This window comes from Lates calcarifer, linkage group LG12 (assembly GCF_001640805.2).
Source record: "Lates calcarifer isolate ASB-BC8 linkage group LG12, TLL_Latcal_v3, whole genome shotgun sequence".
Classification (NCBI taxonomy): domain Eukaryota; kingdom Metazoa; phylum Chordata; class Actinopteri; family Centropomidae; genus Lates; species Lates calcarifer.
Window position 1 is genome coordinate 14,761,536 of NC_066844.1, and position 23,948 is coordinate 14,785,483.

Here is a 23,948-nt window from a genome sequence, read left to right on the forward strand (position 1 = left end):
CAATATTGAAAATCAAATCAAAACAGCTTTTCTTCTGACACAACATTAGATCTAAAAATGGAAGGAGATTATTCCCTCACTTGTTTCTTCCAATAACCTTACAAGCCGCAGCCAAACTGATTATTATGCCGCTGTAATATACTGGCTGATCTTTACTGTTACCAGACTGAGAACTGAGTAAATTGCATCCAGGCATCACTGTTCATAATCAGTCAGTAAAAAAAAAAAAATCAAAGAACCAGAGTCAAGAGTGTTTAAATAGAAATTTGTATTTACATCAATATCAACATCAAAAGAGAAAAATCTGTAATATACATCCTGTAAAATGACAGCTTATCTTACCTCCACACAAAGAAAAACAAAAACAAACCAAATGATCTCTTGCCTCTTTTTGCACTTCATTCAAACTCTACAAAGTTCCTTTTTCCTGAAGTAACAAAATCTGGACAAAAAAATGAAGTTGTTTCCTGAAAAATAGAGGAGATATTGATATGTCTTAAAGTGGATTTCATTCCATTGGTATTTCTCTTTCACAGCAAAAACATGCTTTTGTTTTTTTGTTTTTTTTCCTCTGGTTGTAAAAACTCTCTGCTGTGGGGTTGAGACCTTCCAGTCCTCTTTGTGCTGCACTGACCGCTAATAACGCTTGCAGTACATAACCATCATATGCTATTACAGATCCATGATATGTACCCATTTACCATCAGAATAATATAACGTATATCATAAAAAATGTACACCAGAAACCTCAGAAACTATACAGAGATGTGGAAAAATATCTTTGGATTGCGCATGTTGAAAAGGTAGATTCAGCGAGTTGAGAATAACAGTCAAAAGAAGATGCTGTGAAGAAAATACACTCGACAGACAAAAAGCCAGTGGGAGGGGGAGAACTCTGTAAGGACCAAGCCTGTTGGTGAACTGAAGCGTGTTCCCGTCTTCACTGTACTGCTCATGCACACACAGACACAGACACACACAGCTCATGTCACACACAATCCAAAACAAAATAACAATTTTATATAATCGACCGTCCTGACAGAATTCACCTCCACCACCTTCCAATAAAACATCTGACAGTGTGAGAGCTCAAACCTTCAAACTCATCAGATCCTCGTCACAAGTAAAAAGTGCCTCGCTAAAACATGAAATACATGACTTTTCGAAAAATAAAAAAAATACAGCATTGAGGAAATGAAGAGGGGAAGGAAAACCCAAACACGCCTGCAATGTTTGCAAGGGCAAAAAAAGAGAAGAAGAAAAAAAAAAAAAAATCAACCAAGTCAGTATTGACCTATGGGACACAAAAATACAACCAGGTCTCATACTTTGTGCAATAATGGGCCTTTAAAAAGCATGTTTGATATATTTTGTAGAATATTTACAATTCATATTCACAGAGGACATTTCAGACATCTAATACTGCAGTACCATTTGTTTGCTTATAACAGGGGTAATGATGCTCAGTTACAGTATAAAGCATAGAGGCAAGAGTTATTGCTCCAATCTGCATAACATAGTAAACTGTGCTTATAGCTTCCAATGACTTTAAGAATGAGGCGCATCCAAAGGATAAGAAAAAAAAAAGAAAGAAAGAAACCCATTGTTGTGAAGGCATTGAATCTCTAGTAAGGCTGTAATGATGAAGAAATATTGCATCAATCTTTATTCCACACAGAAGCCTCCAGGTAAAGTGCAGCCACAGCCAGTTGTACCGTAGTCCCATTCTGCAGCCTGACTGTGACGCTGAATACTGCCTGACAACTCCAGGTCATTCACACACACAAACACACGCACATGCACAAACACACACACACACACACACACAGATAATTTATGTTTGTGCATCACATAAATAGGTTTCGGCTACAGCATGTGAGGTTTCAGTTGGAGATGAAACCTGATGCACGTTAAGTCCTTATAGCCCACTTCCTCCAGGATTAGCAGTGTGTTTGTTCTGTGTTTCCTGCTTCACATTCTGTGCTGAGGAACTCCTACTGTGTGTGTGTTTGTGTGTGTGTGTGTGTGTGAGTAGGTCCAGCTCCTCTCCTGGCCCAGGCTGCTTCGCCACAGCTGAAAGGCTCTAGATTCTTATGTCAGCTACAGGTCCTCAACAATACTTCTGCAGAGACAGAAAGGCAGTGAGATGTGTTAACCCTTCAAAGGGCTGTAAAAACTCAACATTTTCCTTTAAATGCCTACATCTTCCTGAAGAGGTTTCAGCTGAGTCTAGTAAAGTATTACCTGATCAGGTCCCATTGGCATTCTACCCATTCCCATGGGGTTCATGCCCATTTGGCCCTGCATCTGTCCTGGCATTTGGCCCATCTGTCCCGCACTGGCTCCACTGACTGGCCCGGGTCCACCCATGGAGTTGTTCATCATCATGGGTCCAAACTGGCCTTGGTTGCCCTGCTGGGGGAACTGTTGCTGCGGGTACGAGCTGGAAGAACAGAAAAATGAAACTTTTTACTACGTCTTCAGCTTATATAACACAAGGTTATATATTGCGCTAAAATGGTTATAAGTTATTGGTCAAAGAAGCCTGATGTTACATACTTGTTGCGCGGCATGCCGCCCTGTGGCCAGCCCTTCATGTCTCCAGATGGGTACATGGGCCCTCCCTGTGGGTTTCCCTGCATCCCTTGCATCATGGTGTTCTGGGGAGGGCCACCCATTCGTGCTTGCATCATGTTTCCTGGTGGGCTGCTGCCTGGAGCCATGAATGATGGGTCCCCCTGCTGGTTCATCCCTGCAAGTACAACAACAGGTGAACGGTGATGAGAATGAAACTTGAATACCCAGGAGGAAATGATACAGACAACCATCTCTGTTTCAGTTAACTCACCATAGTTACCTCCGTAGTTGAAGCCCTGCTGTCCAGGTTGATTCAAGGGGGGGCCTCCCATGGGGCTGTCCATGCCTCCTGGTGCAGTGACATTTGGAGGCGGGCTGAAACCTCCTGCGGCCCCCTGCGCCTGCCCCTGGTGCTGCTGCTGTTGCATCAGCATCATCATCCGCTGCCTTCTCATCTGCATGGTCATCATCTCCCTGCTGCGCTGAGCCATCATCTGGGCGTTCAGGAAATTAGGCTGCAGAGAAACACCAATACATTGTTCTTAATTCTGCACATGGTGGCCTTGACTGCAAGTGAATGTACACTACATTCATTCAATGTGAGGAAATGCTGACTACATACCTGACCAGCCATGCCTGTAGGCTGCATACCAGGCTGCATGCCAGGTTGCAGGCCAGGCTGCATGCCTGGACGCATGGCAGGGTTTACTCCTGGGGCATTTTCTATCTTCATGCCCTGTCGGGTCTGGTTCATAAACTGTGGGGAGACAGCATAAAGACAGTTCATTATGCTAGTTTGCTTATTTTGATCTTCATTATTAACATCATATCCAAGACGTCCCCTCTCACTTTAAGAAATATGTTGACCTGCTGTATTTTCTACATAACAATGTAGAAGGTCCCCTTTGGTTCAAATATTTTCTGTATTTGTCTGTGTGATTACCTGCTGCCCTTGCAGTCTCTGCTGTAGCTGCAGTCGGAGAGGCTTGGTGGCCATCATGCGAGGTCTCATCATGTTTGCACGGGGGTTACCCATACTCCCCATTCCCGCCATACCAGGGAAGCCCCCGGTTTGGCCCATCTGATTCATCATGGGGTTGAAGCCTCCGGGAGACTGGCCTTGCATTGTGCTGCCGCCATAACCAGGCTGCATGCCCATGGAGGGGGGCCCGGGGTAGCCCTGGCCGTACATGGGTTTTTGGTCCATGCCTATGGAGGAGTCTGGCCCTGGGAAAGGCTCTGATGGTGGGCACTGACCCTGACCTTGATCCTGGCCCTGCTGGTGACCTTCAGGTCCCTGGGTCTGGGGTACAGAGAAATTGCATGTAATGGTAGTTTGGACAGCATAAACCTTGATCAGGCATACTGATACTGCATAACAAGAAGCTACAAAAACTGTGTTTATTGATATTCTGATTTTAATATATACACTTTTCACCGGCACTGAAGCACATTTGAGCCCTTAGTCCCAACACCAGTAATGTCTTATTATCTCCTGCTAACTAAATGCAATACATGATTTCTACTGTAGTGTGTCCTGTACCTGACCCACTATTTCAGGGATGCCTAGGGCTCGGTCTATCTCCTGCAGAGCAATGACGTCAGCTGTGTTGAGCAGAGAGTCCAGCTGGTCCAGAAGTGCTCGTTCATCACTCGGGCCCTCGCTGTTGGCCAGGGGCCCAAGCAGCTCATCCAGGGGGTGTGCAAACTGGTCCCTAAACCAAAAAATGACTCAGATCACTTCATGAAAAGGAGACTGCGATCACAGACACCGTATGTTGATTTCTGAATTCAATTCAAATCTAGTAGGTTGGAGAAATGAAGAGGGGATAGGGGCTGGGATTAGTGGTTTACCTGGTTGTGTTACTCTGTGGTCTGTCCATTCCCATGGCAGAGTCTGGCCAGGACGGGGACTGAGGTGGTGGTCCATGTCCGCCAAATGGGCTCATATTCATATTGGCTTCATTGGTACCTGCAGATGAATTCAGAGAAAACTTAGAGAAACTTTGCTTCATCATATCAGGCAATAATAAGTAAAAACCTTCACTATTTGTAGCTTCATACACTTCAACAGAGACGATGTGTGACATACCCATTTCCATGAGTTGCTGATGCAGCATAGATCTGGTGTTTCCAGGTACACTGTTGGAGCGGTTCATCATGGGTCCTCCCATTGGGCCAGCGCGACCCATGCCTAGGTGTCCTGGTCCGGCTACAGGACTGCCGCTGGGCCTCTGCATCCCCCACTCCCCTGGCCCTGCCATGGGAGGGCGCTGTGGCATTCCCATACCTCTTCCCATACCTCCTGAACAACATAAAGACCATTTACATTGACTGTTTCATCAGTAAGCCTCAAGACCATATTGACCATAAGTTTCTGTATTTTCAAATGTAGTGGGTTTCATTACAAATTTAAAAGCAGGTAGTACTGAAAAAACAAATATCCCCTGCTGTTTATTCTGTGGGACTAAGGTCTCTATAGAAACCCGGGCTGTCTTGGGCATGCTAAGAAATAAGTGTTTAACTTACTTGTTGGATTGCCCCGTGGTGGACACACACCCATGCCTCCCTGAAAGCCATTGGGTGCACCACCAGGTCGGATCGCAGTGTCTATGTTCTCCTGTTTGACCAATGTGGGACAGGGTACGTTCCTTCTCATGGCCAGCCCACCGCCTACTGATCCATCTCCACCAATGGGCTTTGCATCCATGGACAAGGCTCTTTGATAGGCTACGCGCTGACCTGGAGGCATTGGGCCTTTATCACCATCTGAAACACACACACACAGTATGAAGATGAGGTTACAGATCTTCACACATTTATGCTCCAAGTTTGACAAGTGAAACAAGAGCATCCACGATGTGATGACGTGATTTTCACAGTTCAGCGTTCCGTTTGATTGTGATATTTTGGATTTTACTGCCTGACTTACCATGTAAACTGTCAGGCACATTTCCTTGTTTGTTCCCCACTTCCTTCCCTGCTCTGGAGTCTGGTTCGGGGTAGAGGCCAGAGTTGTTCCTTGGGACCCCAAGAATGGTCTCCAGGGTCTCCAGTCTGAACAGAGACAAAAGAATGATTGGAAAACAATATTCTATTAGGTATTTTAAACTACATCTAACAACTTGCTACTTTGGGCAAAAAAAAACTTACCTCATCAGATGGCTCCAACTTGACCTTTCCACCCATACAGTGGGGGTCAGAGCTGGTGACCCCTGCCCCCTGTGCTCCTCTACCCTCCAGCTCCTCTAGCTTTGGCTTGATATCACCACCTTCTTTAGAGTCGTCCTTATTAAGGAGGTAGTGGAGGAGGGCGTGAGGCTTCTCCTTCTTAGGACTGTGCTGCTCCTGTTTTGATTCTGATCCTCTCATCCCTGCAGGGGCTGCAGCCCCAGGATCTGAGTCCAAGTTGCTTTTCCCAGTGGCCTCAGCAGTGATGCGCGCCACCTCATCGGGCGTGTTCCCGTTCTGGAGGAGCTTGTGGAGGATCTTGTGCTTCTCCTGCAGCGACTGACTTGTTAAATGTCCTGCGCTACCAGAGGAGGACACGGTGCCGTGATTCCCGCCTGTAGAGGAGGACACTCCGGTTGAGGAGGAAGGGCTGGTGACACCTGCTGTCCCGTCTTTAGCCTCGGGAGTGGAGCTGGGTCCAGAGTTTGATGTGTGATTAGGTGGCACCAGCTCATCAGTAGGGGAGGTGAGGAGCTGCAGAAGCTTCTTGTGGCATTTGCTGTCAGGGACCCGTCGATTGGATTCTCCCCCGGCCGGACCGGTCTCCCTGCTGGCCTGGCTGTCTGGTTTGTCAGGAGGGCCTTCACTGGTAGGGGTGTGTGGGTGCTGCTGTTCCCCTCCGGCCCCCAGTGAGCTGCCTGGGCTCTTGGAGTCAGAGTATGCTGGGAGGCCTGGTTTACATGGTCCTCCTGCTGCCTGGTTGGTGGAATTGATGCTTGGGGAGCTGTCAGGCTTGTGAGGGGGAGGAGAGGTGAGTGGGGAGGGCATTGGATTGCCCACACCTTCACTAATGGCTTGGAGGGCATTCAAGGAGCTGCTGGAGAAGGTGGTACCTCCTCCACCTCCAGAGTTTCCAGGGTGACTGGAGCTCATGGGAGAGTTCATACCTGCAAAAGGATAAACAACAAACATTTGTGAAAAGAAGTTGCAATTTTCTACACCTAATCAACCTGCATATCAAAAGTTGCTGATAGTTGTTGAGACTTCTAAAAAGGTTTGACTCGTACCACCAGGAGAGAAGGGGCTAGCACCCATCTTGGGGCTTCCTCGGACTCTGGGTGAACCCATGACGTTGTGTGGGGGGCCATTAATCCCTGGACTGGCCTGGGTGGGACTGGTCATTCCCATCCCATAGCCTCCACCTCCAGGTCCACCTCCTCCTCCATGGAACTGAGTCATCTGCTGATGTTGGTGGTGCTGCTGCTGATGCATACCATGGTGGCCCATCTGATTCATCTGGTTCATGGGCCCCATCTGGTTCATTGAGTTCATGGGGGAGTTCATTGGATGCATGGCATTCATTTGATTCATCTGATTCATTTGACCCATGTTGTTCATCTGATGCATGGGATTCATTTGATTCATCTGGTTCATGGGATTCATGCGGTTGCCTCCTGCATATGGAGGCATTCCTCTCTGTGGCATGTTGCCCTGTTCACCCATGCTGTAGCCCCTGTTCATGCCCATGCTCCCTCCTGGGCCCATGTTCATCTGTTGGTTGGGGTTGTTGACACCCATGTTTTGAGGCCTCATGCCTCCTTGGTTTCCACGATAACCATTCTGCTCCCTACAAGAAAAACATGAAAAATACCAATAATAAAAAATGGAACCAAGTTTAGGCTGTATGACGCCGTCAGACATTCATTTAAGTTTGGTAAAATCATATTCTTGCTAGCTTTAATCGTTAAGAGCATTTGCACCTTTGTAGCAAGTGTGTGGACAAGAAAGAGTGCGGTTCATTGGTGTTGGGATTCCTGCAGAGGTCACTCCTGGTCTGGGCTGTGACTGGGGTGCCATCAGAGAGCGAGAAACGGTAGAGCGGGGTCTCTGCATGTCCATTATGGAAAGCTGGGGCAGAAAAAAGGATAATTCATTTTCAAGTCATCAATAAATATCTGACAATGGGACAAAGCATTCATATTAACAACATAAAAATATACTGCTAATGAAGGGCTGCCGCAGGTTATGCCACAGACTTAAACGGAACCTCTACATAGTGGATAAATGCGTGCTCTTCTGTGATGCGGTTGTTACGCAGATGTTCTTTTCACAAGAGCACAACAAAAGCTGTTGCTCAACTTGCTGACACGTTTGAAGTCACAACTGTAATAAGCATGTGTCACATGCACTTCTTTGTCTACTCTCTTCATTCTAGCTATTTCCTCTATAATTCCTGCTTTTTAAAAGACGATCTGCTGACATACAAGTGTCAAAATGTAATTAAACAAGGAGATACCTCTGAAGGAGTTAACTCTTATACGCTGTACAGTTATGCATGCTTTTTATTGTGTCTAGTAATGTCTCCTGATGTACTGAGGATTATTCATAAATGTTTTGAGCCTCTTATTCACACCCAGGAAGGGCCGTGTCCCACATACACTTAACAATGCTCAAACCTGCCCTCCCGGTGCCAATAATAATGAATCATGTTTGTGTCTATGTCTGTGTCTATGCTCCAATGCCAGGTAATCAATTCAAAAGCAAAACATGCGTTACTATTGAATACACCTGCTAATGTAGCACCAGATGCCCAATTCTAATGAACAGATTTTTTTTGGTAATGACTGAGTGATGGTGACAAAGAAGGTTAGATAAAACATTCTGTACCGTCTTGATAGTGACGCTTGTAGGACCAGGGTTGTCCTTCACTACGATTGAGGAACATCTGCATGCACCGTCTAACCAGGTCCTCCCAGCCTGGACGCATAGTGGTGTGAAGAGAGCTCTGCTGTTCAATTTCAATCAGTTTACCTGCAATAAAAGATGCACAACTGGGATAAGACAAGGGATAATGGCTGGTGGTGGCAAAGGAAAACAGCAATAACTTTAGATGTTGTTTATTGTCAGTGTATAAAGAATAAATAATGTACATCTCTGGATAACTAGAATAACATAGCTTGAAGATTACATTCTCATATCAGGACAAGTAAAGATGGTATAAGGGGGGAGTTTTACTTCTAATGTTTACATTCTTAAACAGCTAAAGCTAGCTCGACGACCAGCCTTTGTAAGGTGGTGTGCCGTACAAAAACATTTCAAAAGGTCACATCACATGTATTCAAAATTAATAAATTAATTGGAGAAAGACCTGGGATCTATTCGATGTAACACAGTGGAAACTTACCAGACAGTTCATGACGAGTGCTAAACCTTTCTGTTCTCTCTACTGCAGTGATGCGTCGTGCCACACAAATCATACATGACTGCAAATCTGAGGAAAGATACAATACAATTCATTGTATTGACATTCATCATTTTGTTGGTGGGTATAATATTACGTGCAATATTTAAGCATAAATTGACCAATAAGTAGTTGAAGACATGATTACACACTATGTATAAGCCAAGTATTATGTCGGGTAATGTAAACAAGTCCTACTTTTAAGCAGAAATACTGGTTTAATCATATCCTCTGCATCAATAATTATAGACTATTGTCATATATTTAAAATTGTTATATTTTTCTGTTTAGTAACTAAAAATAACAAAAACATTCATGATGACTTTTACCTTCTCCCTCCTCCATCATAGCCCGAGGCTGAGTGAGGGCAAAACACTGCATGGTCTCATAGCGTTGGCCTCCAGGCCTCTCTTCTGACAACCCATGACTCTGACCATGACCAAAGTTCACCAGCATACGACAATTGAAGGTGTGACTTTTCTGACGGGGTGCCTCTCCGCCCCATGATGCCCCATTTGGTGCTACAAAGGAAAAAAAAAAAAGGATACTGGTAAACAGATGTGCATGACTGTATGTGCATGTGTGCATGAGCATTCAGATTATTAAGAATTATTCAATCACCTAAACACATGCCCATTACACAGGGTACATTCAGGTTTGTATGATCTTGAATTGCATATAAAAACCCATGTCTCACCATTTGACTTGGGCAGATTCTTGTGAAACTCCTCCCTGTCGTCATCATGGATGATGTTGTACACACTAGTATTAATCAGCTCCTCCTGCTTGTATTGCAGGTACTGGGTCACATTGTCTGACACAAATACAATGCTGCCCTCTCGGTTCACCACAAACAGAAAGCCATCCAAGGCCTAAAAACCACAGGGTAACAAAAATTAATTACTGAATTATATATATACATCATATAATTAACAACATTACTATTGCTCCCCACTGGAAACCAACTGAGACATTTCTATCAACATCAAGTTAACAATGACAGTAAAGCACTGGTCCAGCATATGGAGGGGCAACTAATTGGTGTTGGTCTTTCGCCCCAAAGGGATTGTCCCCAGGCTGACCTGTAGGAGCAGCGGTCCCAGATGGTCCTTGTCAATGACCCCTTGACCAGTGGAGGACACATCCGCTTTCTGGACATCGTCATCACTGCAAGAACTTTTTCCTAAAGACAGATGAGGCATGTTACACTACTAATGAAGATAATTATTATTTCACAACAGTTTTCTATGTATCAGGGTTTTTTCACTTTTTGGGAATTTTACATGTTGCAAATTATTTCCATTGTGTGACATCTGCTTTTCACATTTTCAATGCAACCATTCTACAACTTACAGCTGTCTACTTCACTTATACAATGTAATAAAGTTCATCTTCTGGCCACCAGATGGCAGCACAAGTCATGGATGCATGGTTAGCATGCCTTTCTATTTTTAAAATCAGCATGTGTCTGAGGCTTTGTTAGATACCACTCACTCTATATAGCAGGGTCATCTGCAGCACGATACACTAAGCAAGACGACACATAATTTGTCACTGGATGGATTTCATTCCATTTCAAATGAAACTAGCTCTACAAATAAAGAGAACAGAGAAAGCAGTGACTGACATAAAAGACGACAGACACCTGAGAAACTGATGAAAACAACACGGATGTGCAAACAGGAAGAGAGGAAAGGTGTATTAAGTGGACAACGGACAGAAAAGAGAAGGGAAAAGAGAGAGGCCCTCCATCATTCCCATCCTGTAACTATGGCAACCTGGCTGCACAATGCAGGCCAGCAGTAGCCAGCTGTGACCCTCTGGGTAGATTCCAGTGTGATTGCTCACTCTCTCTTCCTTACCCACTTAACCTCACAGATCTAATCTCAACTGAGCGGGAAGAAAATATCTTCCTTTGCGTATCTAATCATGTCAAATCTGCAAAATGATTGGAAAATTGCCTTGGGATAGGAGCGACTCTCTATAAGGTCTGATTTCTGAGTCACCAGTGTCATTAGTCTCCCAGAGAGAAGTGGGGTTTGGCACTAACAGATACACACTGTCACTGACAGCCTTGAGCCATGACCACCAAGGATTGGTCTCAATTACTGGTGTTCATTTACCCCCAGCGATACAAACAGCCAAACTGGCTGTCGGTCTGAGGCAGCCTGGCCATGAACCAAACACACCACTTCATCACTGGCATCATCTGTCCTGCAGCAGGGTACTTGACATGATCCAGTCTAACTTTATTCACTGTATGCTCCACAAACACAAATAAAGAAAAACATTTTTTGTAGTCATATTATCATCAAATTAGGATCACCTTATGGTCAAATAATATTTTGTCATATGCTGCACTGCTCATGACCACAAGTGTATGGGTGTAATTTGTACAGTGTTAGTACCTTGCTCTTTGATTTGTCTGATCTGCCTCACGGTCTCCTTGAGGATGGCACATTTGTCAGGTTTGACGTTGAAGCTGTCGATGTTGGAGAGGTTGGCAGAGATGAGCTCGGCCAGCTCCTCGATGTACTTGGTCTCCTGTTCTCTCCGACGCTTGTCACACCTGCCGGGGCACCGAGGGGATTAGACATGTTGCCACGGCAACCTCACCTTCCTATGCCCCGACCGTATGGCCGGGGCTCTAAAGCTTTAGTTATTTTGCTAGCAGCAGACAAACGTTTGCGCCAGGGAGATAGGGATGTTTGCATGAGGCCAGGAGGAAGGAAGTGACCTGATGCACTTGCTGACATTCACACCAAAAACAACAGCAGCCAAAGTGGACTGTTATATGAACAACACTTAACAGATTTTACAGCACTCACCCTAAGCCTGGTGTGTCACAGGTGGACAATTTACGTTTGCGGTCAGGGCACAGCGGCTCCAACGAGTTGTCTCCTACGCCACTCATCTTCAACACATATCAGCACCTGAAAGCACACAGCCTCACATCATATACACATACAGGGAGTGCTACACGATCAGAGGGAATGAACTGAGAGCGTGGTTTTATATGCTTGTATGTGTGTGGTACAATCTAATGAAAGGATAAGTGCGGATTGGAAAGTGCCCTCAGCTGTCAGTTTGACAAGTTCACTCTGAAATTACTCTAAATTCAGGCAAACCTTGAAAGCTTAGTGTCAAGTTAAGGAAAAAAAAAAAAAAAAATCCCCAAGCTATTGAGGTTATAAATGAAGTGACTTCCAGGGGAAGGGGAGATAGTAGATTTCTACAGATTTATGAGTGTAGACTATCCAGTTAGTAAAGCAGCCTTGGTTCCTTCTTAGTGTTTGATGGGAGTGAAATCTCATCTGTTCCACTGCGAGGAGCGACTGATGATGATGTAGTGATTTGGAGCCTCGGGGGAGATGGGTCATCCTGCGTTCAGCCAGCCTGCCCGCTAGAATGATACCACTCTGCTAGCAGCGGCAACACACGTACACACTCCGTATACAAAAGTGTTTCCAGTACACTTGCATGCTCAGGCATGTCATGGCACAGTCTGTGAGAGAGATGAGTGCTAGTAGCTACTGTCCCAGGAAGGCACATATTCACCAGTCTGCCTCTTTGTCGAAGTGCGTGGGACTACATGAGCAAAAAATACACACTGCTCAGGCTTGTGTAGCCTAGAAACAATCCAGGCGAGGCTCCACAGCATTTTCCAGGGACTAGTAAGAATTACCCCTCTTCTGCATTCTCTTTACTCTGAGTTCTCCAACCTAGCCTACATCCGTTCTTTCTTCCAATAGGTTTTAACTGCTGTTTCCCCCCATACCATCCTCAGACAGCCCCTCCCTTCTCTCCCTCCCTGGCTGTAGCAGTACTGGGCTGGGGACCCTGCCCTTGTTTTCTTGCTCTGGCATTGCCCTGTGTCTGACCCCCTCAGAGTTCACGGCAGAGGAAACCTCTGTGGCCAGCCTCTAAGGTCACAGCGCTTTCCTATTCCCACCCAGAAACACAGACAAAGCTGTAGCGTGCGGCTGTTCAACCAGATTGTTCTACTCTACAAGTCTATCCTGGACTTTGTGTCTGCATGTGTGTATGTACACACGCGAGTGCTCTTAAACACAGAGTGAGCTCATTCCAGAGTGGAAAACTGTAGAACGGATGAGAACCATTATGCAACTCCTGTTCCACAACAGCAGGCTAGGACATGCAGTCCAGTCACCCACCACCACTGCTACTAATACTACTACTACTACTAGAAGAGCACCAAGTCTCAGACACGCACTCTGTGCCATAAATCTGCATCGCATGCTTCTTGTCTGTCTACCTTTCAGCACCCCTCTCTCTGCCTGCCCTGCTCCGGCTGTGACTCTCAGTAACTCTCATTGCCGCCCCCCCTTCTTCCTTCCTTCCTGGTTTCTGTCCTAAGGCTCACCTCTGCAGCAGTGGAGAAAGATGACATCAGCCCTCAGTCAGCCTCACATCCTGAAACAGACAAACAGCAGAACTGGGGGCTGCTGGGACCCTTTCTGAGAACAGGGAAGGCACAGCGGGGTAGTAGGCTTTCTACTCTGGTTATCAGGAGGCGGTGCTGAAAACCAGAGTAAATGTTACCAGGTTTCAACACTGAAATACAATTTTATTAAAAATAAAATAAAATAAAATAAAATTTAAAAAGCCCCGCTGGTTGTTTTTGTTACAAACTATATTCTCATGGAGTTTAGACAACTCCAAGACACAATTTGCTGTGAGTTTTATGTTCACAACAGTATATTTCATTTGTTCACACGTGTTAAAACTTTGCACACTTATAGAGCAGAGTGAGAGATTGCGAGCAGCAGCCCACCAAAACCACAGATGAGTCTCAACAGGCCTGGCAGTATGCCAGTGACCTGAATCAGCTTCATTTGACAATGTGAAACTTGCTCAGGGACAAGATGAGGTGTTGCAAACCATCAGGTTCGCAAACAACAGCTGCCAATGTGGGAAATATAATGTCTGACAGTTAAAAATAATATGGTCTGAGCTTTTGGTTGGTATGTATTGTCCACTTGGACTATGGGTGTATGAATTTTTTTTCTACACCACATGCTCACCTTGGCCAGTACAAGCCCCAGTCAAGCTCCATTCAGGGTCTAGTGGTGCTTCAATGTCTCAACATCTTCTGAAAGCAGAAAGAAAAATGCATATGTTAATGAACTGTTGTACTCTTTGAATGTCTGGATGTCACAACATGACTCGATACTTGCGCTTCTCTGCTTCCTATGAAAATAGCATTAGTTCTTCATATGTTTGGCTTTCACAGAAATTCATGGGAAAACTGATTTCTAAAATTGCACAGGAAGCCACAGCACAGAGCATCCTGTTTGCGTCCTCCCCTCAGCCCGTTCCACTGCGTCATCACTTCCCTTTCCTGGAAATGTGGCCACTCATCCACCCTATTTACATATTCTGTTTATCAGGCTGGTTCCCTGTTGTCCTGGTTCCTACTCACACCTTGTAGGAGTACTGCCTGCCATCAGATGCTCTCCAGAGCTTAGCTAACTCAGCACTGAAAGACCAAGAAAGTGTACAATTGACACCACTCTCACAGGTCAGAAAATTCCAGCAAAATATGAAGCTTATGAAAGCTTCAGTAGCAACATATTCATAATCACAGTAAAGAAGGGCCTCTGGCATTTCATGTTTTCTCACCATAGCAGTTGGTTAAGTTTTCATCACAGCAGCAGAAATGAATCTTTCTTGAGCTTGTCACCAACATCTGTGTACAGTTTTTTTCCCCCATTTCAAAACAACAGTCCCAATATTACACTCCAATATAATACGGTTTTGTGTTTTTTTCTATCCACATTTTAATATCATCATTCAATATCAAGGGGCCTGTCATAGGGTCCTAACCTACATACTGGGAGGGCCCTCAGTGTTTGGGTACAAATTGCTCCAAAACCACTGACCTTTAGCACCATCATCCTACTGCCAAAGATAAGCCTGTCAGATGTTGTTTACTTCATGAAGTCTAATAATAATAACACAGCTCCAAACACAAATTCTTTTGAACTACTGCTATTCTCTTACATATTTTATTAAAAAAACAAACAGACCAACATAGACTTAATAAGTGTTTCAACTCCTGAAAATAAAATAAAATAAAATAAAAGGTTGCAAATATCATGGTGATTGAGGTTTAGCCTCATTATTCTCACTCACAAACATCACTGCTGCCTATACAGGCAGTAGCTACAAGCCTGCTACCTACTCTGCCCACAGTTGGCATGTGTGTGTGTTTGACAGAGATCCTCCACCACAGACAATTGATCATATCAGTCCTAAACACAGGGCTGCTACTGAGCTAATGCTGCAGCTGAATAATTTAACACAGAGAAAGAGGGAAAAGCATTTGCTTTCTGTCAACTGTCCAAACACACTTTAATAATTCCAGGTCGACATTTCCTAACATCAAAACAACAAATCAAGAATTCACAGAAACCAGAGTGAGACAGCAACATGCGAATGTTATTTTTCAAGCCTTAACTTGAGAATTAACTTTCCTCTCTACCCTTATTTACTTATAAAGACAGGTAGAAGCCACACACCACACATGCACATGTAGCTTCTTGAGGTGAAATGCAATTCAGACAGTGAGATGTAAGCATGAATCGAATGAAAGCGGACTGCAGGAGGTGGAGGAGGAGTCAAGGCAGACTAAGTAGAATAAAGAGGGGGAGGTGGAAGGGAAAGAGGGAGGGGGAGGGGAGAAGAGAGGTGACACATTGCATGCAGTTAAAATAGTGCTAGATATCATTCAGAAAAATTTAGACACTGGTAAGTGTCAAATAATTATGCCAATTATTTGACTTTGATACAATTTCTTACCTAAACTTCTTCAATGCCTTTTTATTCTAAAACAGAGTGTTGAATCCAAGTTGAAAGTCACATGCTGCTTTACAGTAAAAAGAATAAGGAGATAGAGTTTTGCAACATGAAAATACTTTTTATTACTATTATCATTATTTATTTTGATGAGGAAAAAAAATCAAGTTCTCATTTTCAGTGCATTGCCAACACCAGAAAATTGGATTGCAAACGATAGGAAGCAGTAAAGCTAAACAAAAAAGGTGTGAAACAAAAAGTTATATGTGTCTCATGCTGACTGGTGTTCATGCATCACTGAAGCCGTAGGACGTGAAGCTGTTGCTAGTCAGGTCTGTTTTAGAGTTAGTTAGACTGTCAAGCCAGTTTGGCTGAAAAATATTTGCAAGGGGAACCTGCTGCTCAGAGGAACTTAAATCAGGGAAGTCTACAGTAGGTTAAGTCTGTAGTGCAATAGTTATGTCCTATTAATTATTATCTTTTCTGTTTTTAACAAACAGCCACATTATTGATTTGGAAATAACTTTATTGTGACATTGAAATGCTGGTTCTGATTTGCAGATAGGATCAGTGTCTTTGTGGTAAAGTGGTGAACATTGTCACACAGCTCACAGAAAGTTTTGCAGTTGGCAGTGCTCATTCAAAATGTGTTATGACACTACCCTTGTAACAATCACAACAATGAGATACCCAAATTGACATCTGATGTAACTTGGTGCACTTGTATGCTACACACTTTGTTAACAGATAATAGTTCTGTTTTTCACATTGACTGTGTTTCTTTTAACTTGTGAGTAAATGAACTTTGACCATGAATTGACTCGTTCAGCTGGTCAAAAGTAATGGTGAGTGGTGAAGGGACAGACGCAATCTTCTGTATTACTTAACCCCTCTGACTGTGAGGTCTTTACTTCTAAAGCATCTTCTAAACTACCTGCCAACACTGCAACCACTACCATAACAATCATGTGTTACAAAACATCACCACTGGCTTGATTATCTTAGGAGGATATAAGTGTTGCATGCCTCAAAACTCGAATCAGGCATGACTTCACTCATAATGAGGTAATAAAGGGGGCACAGTGAGAAACTCCAAAGATCTGTCCAGAGTACTTCTGGAAACATCAGACTACAGACTTGTGTTGTTTTTCCTGTATGCCTAGCAGGTATAAGCCAGAGAGCCAATCACCTTTGTGGATCTCTAACCTATTCTCTTACAGATGTGAGACTGATGAGATTACTCAGGACTGAATGATATAGCATTTTTCTGCACTCTGTACTATGAAATATTACAGTTATTATCATGAAAATCTATTATTTTGATATAAAGGCATTTGGCTAAAGGCCAGAATAGCATCAGTGTCAGTCAGTCAGTACCAAAATAGTGAGGAGGACATTCCTGCTTAGCCTGAAATAAAGCCTGCAATCTGAGCACCCTGAGACAAAGAGTGGCGGGCCCAACAATAAACACTGACCCACCCAAAACAAAGAGCAGACAGACTGGGACCACATACACACAATTATAGACCCCAAAAAACACACCCAAAACACATGTACCAAAACTGTCCTTCTTATAACTGCGTATGTGAGAGAGATGGAGTGAGAGATGGAGGGGTTAAACTGCTCGAAGTTTGAGGGTTTTGAGAAAAAATAAATAAATAAATCAACACTGTAAAATACTGAATACAATAATGTATTTCTTTCTTTTCTTTCTTTCACATGATCCACTAGAAGCATTTAGTATCATTTCTCAACTGCACTCAAACATACATACACACACACACACACCACAGAGGAAAGGTAATAAAGTAACAAAAGGTGTCCACTAGAGTTTGGGACATCAAGTGCAAAAAGGAAACAAAAGGACAGAACGACTTCCTGTTTTTCTTCAAAGAACCTCTCCACCTCCTGCTGAGCACGCAACAAACTATACACTGGGTGCAATTGGAGCTCGCAAAGACTGGGTCCTCTTGGACTTCAGTCATGAAGAAAATTAAATGTTCATTAAAACCAAAATGAAAGGAAAAATAAAACTTAAAATGTTTTATGGTTTAAAGTATACTGTATATTTGGATCAAACATGTAATTTTCCAAAATACACTTGGAGTATGGACTCTGGTTCTTGTTGCGCTTCACAAACTGCATCAGGATTAGGCATTAACAGGAAAGACAGGTGGGGGAGTGGATACCTCTGCCGATGATGTCCGGTCTGGGCTGGGCCTTTCAGGGCCGGGGACAGGTGTAACAGGCACCACAGCATTTTTCTTGAGGATTAAAACAATCAATAGCTCTCTTCATTTTGAATTACTAGTATGTCTTAAGGTAGTGATGACACTTGAAGAGAACCACAGGGTGCAATTTCACAAATACACATGCCTTATTTTTTATCAGGGTCAGAGCTAATCAGAGGCAGGGTAGGGGCAGGTTTTTGCAAAATGCAGATGGGAAAAAAAAAAAAAAAAAACTACATACATACACACAGACAGACCAGCTCAATCTCACATACACTGCTGCGACCAATGAAAAAGTTTAGTCTCACTCACTCACACTGGAAGCCTGCATGTATGAAGAAAAAAAAACACAAGGCTCCTTGGAGATCCAGTACCCACAAGCAAAACGGACCGTTGTAATGCGAGCTACAGTTAAGTCCTCAGTCTACAATATAGGATGGAATGCCTTTATAACTGATTTGATGTATTAAAGGCTTGAGTTGTCTATTACACCCCACTTGTTTCCAAGTTGCACTAAATAAAATACTGTCCAGCAACAAGTAGTTGATAAGAAGCATGTTGTGGAGCTTGTTAACAATGTGCAACCAAATTAATCTTGTGCAACTGCTAAACGAATCTCAATAAAGCACAACCTTTTCACCATCGATCTGAGTCTGTCAGTGGTGCATTGTATAATGTGCAAGTGAAACAGTGTAAAGTCTGGCTTGTATTTGTCCTTGGAAGTAGGTTAGTTCTGTAGTTAGCCAGCTGTCATGATCCACCTTTGAGGCCCTGACAAAGAGGTGTTGTCTACATTTCAGTAAGTGAGCCCCCTAACGGTGACATATATGTGACAAATAGGTATTAGGGTATTAGGGATGGGCATTTCAAGCAAAAATACAATTCGGTAATCACTGAGAACTATTTGACCATTATTCAAAGAACCCCCTGCATTGCAGATGAACAGATAATGAAATCTAAAGAAAAGAGCCTTATGACAAAAACCCCACAGTATCTGATATGTGGAAACTTTCATCACCATGTCTTCACTCCGCTAAGCTAATCATTTTACCCTTGCTAGATGGCAGGAAAAACAAGGGAGCCATGGATGGCAGTACTGCTCTTGCTTCATATAATTTAGAACCAAATTTCACTTTGTGCAGCAGCCATCTATCATCTTGACATTTTGGGGATTCCCCCATAATTTTGAGGGAAGATGACTTCCAGAAGCAAACATTTTTCAGAGTGGAATGCACCACTGTTGGTGGTAAATATTGCTTATTAGCTGTTTTCCTGCCATCTTCACACATGATTTTAATGAAACATGGGCTATTGGGACTAAGCTGGAGTCAGGGGGTTTGATGGCAAGATGGGAGAGTGCCGCCACATATTGAGATTCAATGGTGGGGATGAGGAGGACATATGTCAAGCATGTGTGTACAAGTGTGGATTTTGAAAAAGTGAAGCTGTAAATTGTTCAGAGAAAGCCTCCATTTAGGAGCCGAGGCAGCTGCGAAATTCCAGCAAAGCTTAGAAACCAGCCTGAAAACACCCTTCATTTATCTGTAGAGAATCTGGCGGAAAAGCAAGATGTTTCTGTCACTTTACTCCTTTGTGCATTTTTAATGTGAAGGTCTTTTCAAACCAAGTCTGAGTTGTAAATTGACACTGGCAAAGATAAAACAAATACAAATCCAAAATTGTTTCATGTCTCTCTTACCAAATTCACTCACTTAAATAACTCTTTCAGACGAAAAGCCTCAACAACCACGACTGATTTAGAGTTAATATTAAAGTCACACAGGGAGGAGTTCATGGTGGAATAAAGCACACCTTTCAAGACCGTGGTGGTGACGCAAATGTGAGAGGACAGGGAGGTGGAGTTGAGAGAACAGACAGAAACACACCCACACAGAAGCTTACTGAAGTTTGTGAGGCATTTCAGAAAAGCATCAATAACAACATGAAGCCTCAGTCTTTAAAGAATCCAACATGAAGGTTTAATTCAATTGATAAATCAAAGCCTAAAATATGTGAAAAACACAAATGTGTAAAAGGTCAGCTATGCTCTACAATAACAATGATCTAAGTCAGACACAATCTTTGCAGATGAAAAATAAATGTGGGGAGAATTATCAACAAACACCACTAAACCCATCTGTCACTCATTTACAGTGACTGCAAAACAACATATTGTGTTGACATAATTTATATTAGAAATTTCCTCATATGCGAAATTCACAAATACACACAAAAAACAGGCAATGAGTAAAAAACACAAAGCAGCCATTTGTTCTAGCAGCTTTTTCCTACTGTGCTGAATGTGCTGAGGGAGAGAAGGTAGTTCAAAGTAGAGGGAAAACTGCCTTCATAGGATTGCTTTCTCCTCTAGAAAAAAACATCCCCCACCCTCGCCCAACGCACACAACATAGACAGAGCTCAGACAGGCCGTGTGTGCATCTCCCCATTTTTCTCACACAAACTGCAACGTGTAGAAAAACCAGGGAAAATAAATGAAGGTGGAAACAAAGAGATGGCAGATTCCACTGTTTGTGTGTGAGCGTGTGAGTGTGTGTGTGTCACACATGCATCTACAACTATCCATCATTAATACAGACAAAGACCAGAAAGGAACAGGAAAAGACCCACGCAGGCACAGATTAAACCAACTAACTCATTGCACAGCGCCACTGTAATGCTGCATCTCTAACAATCCCTTCATTTTCCATAAGCCTGACATGTTGGTGCACACAGCAAGGCGATAAGAGAGGTATCGTCCAGAGGAGACCATAGTGACCAAACAAAATGCAGGCGGCTGTGATCACACAGGGCTAATATTATGGAAATGAGTTCATTAATCAATGGCTAAACAGCCTTTTATCTGGGGAGCCAGAGCTCCAAGGCCTGATCAGCCTTCCATGCTGCCCAGTCTGATAACACACACATCTTCAGTAACAACTGATAGAGATGCAGTGGGAAGACAAATCTCACAAAGCCACAGATAATTAAGTATGAAGATATGTCAACCATTGTTATTACTTTTGGCAATATTTTTAAATGACCTCATATTGATACAAAGACGGTGCTTGTATTTAACTTTACTTTTAAGAAGCCGTTTGTGTGTTTGTGAACACGTTTCAACTGTACCCCTTGGTAAAAAGGCAGATATTCATTTTCAGACCGCAGCGCAGCTCTGGCGATTTTCTCTCTTCCCTTCCTCCCTCCCTCTTGCTCTTGTGTCTTTTTCTCCTCCCTCTCTGTGCTCATTCCCCCCTCCTCCTCCTCCTCCTCCCCCTCTCCCCATCGTCCCTGTTGGATTGGCGGAGTAAACACAGGAAGAGAGCGGGCTCTGTTCCACCACACCAGAGCTGGGCGTTCCTGCAGAGCTCCTGCGCCGGGGTCAAAAGTTTACTGTGGTTTTCATTTCACCTTTCCTCAGCCAATCACAGCGCCACGCTGCAGTGCCTGAACTCTGACCCCCGCAAAGAATTCCACTCAAAAGATGGTCTGACGCCAGTTTCACAACTGCACCCCCTCCCATCTCCCATTTTTCCCCTTACTACTCCTTTTCCTTTCTTTCAACTGGCCAGTTTCATGTGTTGACAGAGCCTAGGTAAAAAAAAAAAAAAAAAAAAAAAAAAAAATTAAAAAAAAAAGATTCCAGAAATGAGGTACGAGGGGTAACGGAGAACAGGAGCAGAACTGTGTTTTTTAAAATCCTCTCTGCAATGCATTTATATCATTTCAATACCTGCTGTTGTTCATTTCCCAGGGTGAAGAGCTGTCAACCATAGTAGATTAAAAATTAAATGAAATAAACACAACTTACAAAATATTTGAGAATCATGTTAAGATCATTTTACAGTCTGACTCATAAATAGAAAATATTCTAGCTTTCTTTGTTTTAATCATCTGCTATTACTTCTTTCTCTCTGTCTCTTCATTGACAATACTTTACAGAGCCTGCCACACATTCTGCTCACCACATGCCTCTCAGTTCCAGGTTAACACTATTAAAAGTGTGTTTAAATGACTTATGATGACAGGCTGGATACAGGGGTCACAAGGACCGAAGTGCTGAAAGACAGACACAGAAAGCAAACGGGACAAAAAGAAATAAGAAGCTGTGCTGGGCTTGTATCACGCTCGGGAATCTGTTTATGAATCAAATCACTAGACACAGACACATGGATACACACACACACACACACGGACACACAAGCTGAACCATAATCCAACTGTGCGTTTGTTTTTGTCTTGGTGACACTGCACTCTGTTCCCATCTGCTGAGTGATTAAGCCTGCACTGCTAATCAAGTCCCTCACACTGTAAGGGAGCAGGAAAAGGACACACACTGATCGAGCTGATGCATGCCGGCTTAGGACTGCCTTCGCAGTTCTGATCCGATAAAAAAAACAAAAAAAAAACATTCAAGGTCAGTGTTCCTGCAGACCAGTGTGCTGTTCCAAATGATATCAAATTTGATGGGTTCAGAAAGCATTTCAAGCCATCAAACCAAAAGTATGAACAAAAGAAAATATACTGCAGTCTATTCGGTCTCTGATGCCTTCATACAAGAGCCTATTCGGTACCTTGGATTGGACTCAACTTTTGTCAGATCAAAATTCTCCACATGTCAACAATTTTGCTGAGTTGAGTTAGAGTGAGACTTTCGTCAAACTGGTATTGGGACCCCATATTGTTGCAAAATGCATCTAAATGTCTGCAGCCTTTTAAATGTTTTGTATCTTCTGTTGTTAGAATCCTTGTACTTATATTTAACGGAACTCCTCTAGTTTTATTTAAGTTTAGTTTATTTGTAGTCAAGCTACAAGAAAACTTGCAGACACATATTTACTGTCTGCCACAAGTAGAAAACGGACAACTACTTTCAGAAAATGTCTCTCTTTTTTTTTTAAGTAGTTCATGGCAGAGTGCCAATAAGTAAGTAAGAGTGTCTCTGATAACAATGCATTACTGTGCAGCTTTTTGGCAGATCGAGGTATTTTGCTTCAATTCAGGGTAAAAACTTGTTTAACTGAACTTGAACATGGAACTAACCACAAAGCATCAACACTACACCTATTCAAGTTTAACTGTGGAGGCCACAATCTTGACCACAACTTCAACACCTTCATACAGGTAAAATAATTGTCCAGCCTTCATTAAAGGTTTGACTGCAATATAATTACTCTTACTGTGTCTCTCAGTTAGAGGAACTCAGAACCGGTCCCTGTCAGACACATCCACTGCCAAGTATAAAGGCTTCACAGCAACGTGTTAGCACTTGTTGTTTGTAAAATTGCTGTTGAACTATGAACATATTTTCCCCAGAGTCTCTGTAATAAAATGCCACCACATAATTTAGTGCGACTCAAAATAGATCAAAATATTTACACAATTATATCTGTAGGACGAGGAAAGTGCAGTATCGTGTATCTTTCAGGAGGCCACAAGACAAAGGTAAAATTATTTAAATGTCTGCTTTGAATGTACTGTAGATCATCATGCCTTCAAGCAAATTCACTGGTGTAATTCAACGTGATGGACTTCTTTAACTGTGCACTTGCCTTAATAAGAATTTTGCATGACACCTATATCCTGCTTACCTGTAACGCCAATAATAATAGAGTATGTAGGCTGTACTGCTCAACAAATCATCCAAATGTAAAACTGTAAGTCAGTTCAACCACTTCTTCCCTTTCATTTAGCTTTATGTATAAGCATCGTTATTGACCATCTTGTTACACTTCTTGCAATTACCATCCTTGCTGGCCTCTCAAAGGAAATTTAGTGAAGCTTAAAAAATTGTGTGGGTTGACTTGAGCCCCACTCTTGTTCTGGTCTGCCCCAGTGACTGTGTTTTTGGACCCAACTACTGTCAAAACTTAGTCCACCATTTAAAACCAAACTCATAAATTGCTTTAAA

The 23,948-nt window shown here is 43.1% G+C and overlaps 1 protein-coding gene across 1 annotated transcript in view; it reads right to left on the reverse strand.

Moving 5' to 3' along the window:
- Positions 1–251: 251 nt before the first annotated feature.
- ncoa3 (nuclear receptor coactivator 3) overlaps positions 252–23,948 on the reverse strand; it is a 29,187-nt gene continuing 5,490 nt past the window's right edge. Inside the window, exons 2-23 of the mRNA XM_051074278.1 lie at positions 14,035–14,102; positions 11,818–11,922; positions 11,398–11,558; positions 10,072–10,172; positions 9,687–9,861; positions 9,319–9,510; positions 8,933–9,019; positions 8,416–8,559; positions 7,509–7,656; positions 6,816–7,375; positions 5,732–6,695; positions 5,510–5,634; positions 5,107–5,346; positions 4,670–4,882; positions 4,432–4,549; positions 4,121–4,292; positions 3,521–3,880; positions 3,200–3,334; positions 2,849–3,092; positions 2,560–2,752; positions 2,245–2,443; positions 252–2,122 (exon numbers count right to left, since the gene is read on the reverse strand). Of these exons, the coding sequence (XP_050930235.1) occupies positions 2,111–2,122; positions 2,245–2,443; positions 2,560–2,752; positions 2,849–3,092; positions 3,200–3,334; positions 3,521–3,880; positions 4,121–4,292; positions 4,432–4,549; positions 4,670–4,882; positions 5,107–5,346; positions 5,510–5,634; positions 5,732–6,695; positions 6,816–7,375; positions 7,509–7,656; positions 8,416–8,559; positions 8,933–9,019; positions 9,319–9,510; positions 9,687–9,861; positions 10,072–10,172; positions 11,398–11,558; positions 11,818–11,903 (4,629 nt within the window). The 5' untranslated portion in view covers positions 11,904–11,922; positions 14,035–14,102 and the 3' untranslated portion in view covers positions 252–2,110. The remainder of the gene's footprint in view (positions 2,123–2,244; positions 2,444–2,559; positions 2,753–2,848; positions 3,093–3,199; positions 3,335–3,520; positions 3,881–4,120; positions 4,293–4,431; positions 4,550–4,669; positions 4,883–5,106; positions 5,347–5,509; positions 5,635–5,731; positions 6,696–6,815; positions 7,376–7,508; positions 7,657–8,415; positions 8,560–8,932; positions 9,020–9,318; positions 9,511–9,686; positions 9,862–10,071; positions 10,173–11,397; positions 11,559–11,817; positions 11,923–14,034; positions 14,103–23,948) is intronic.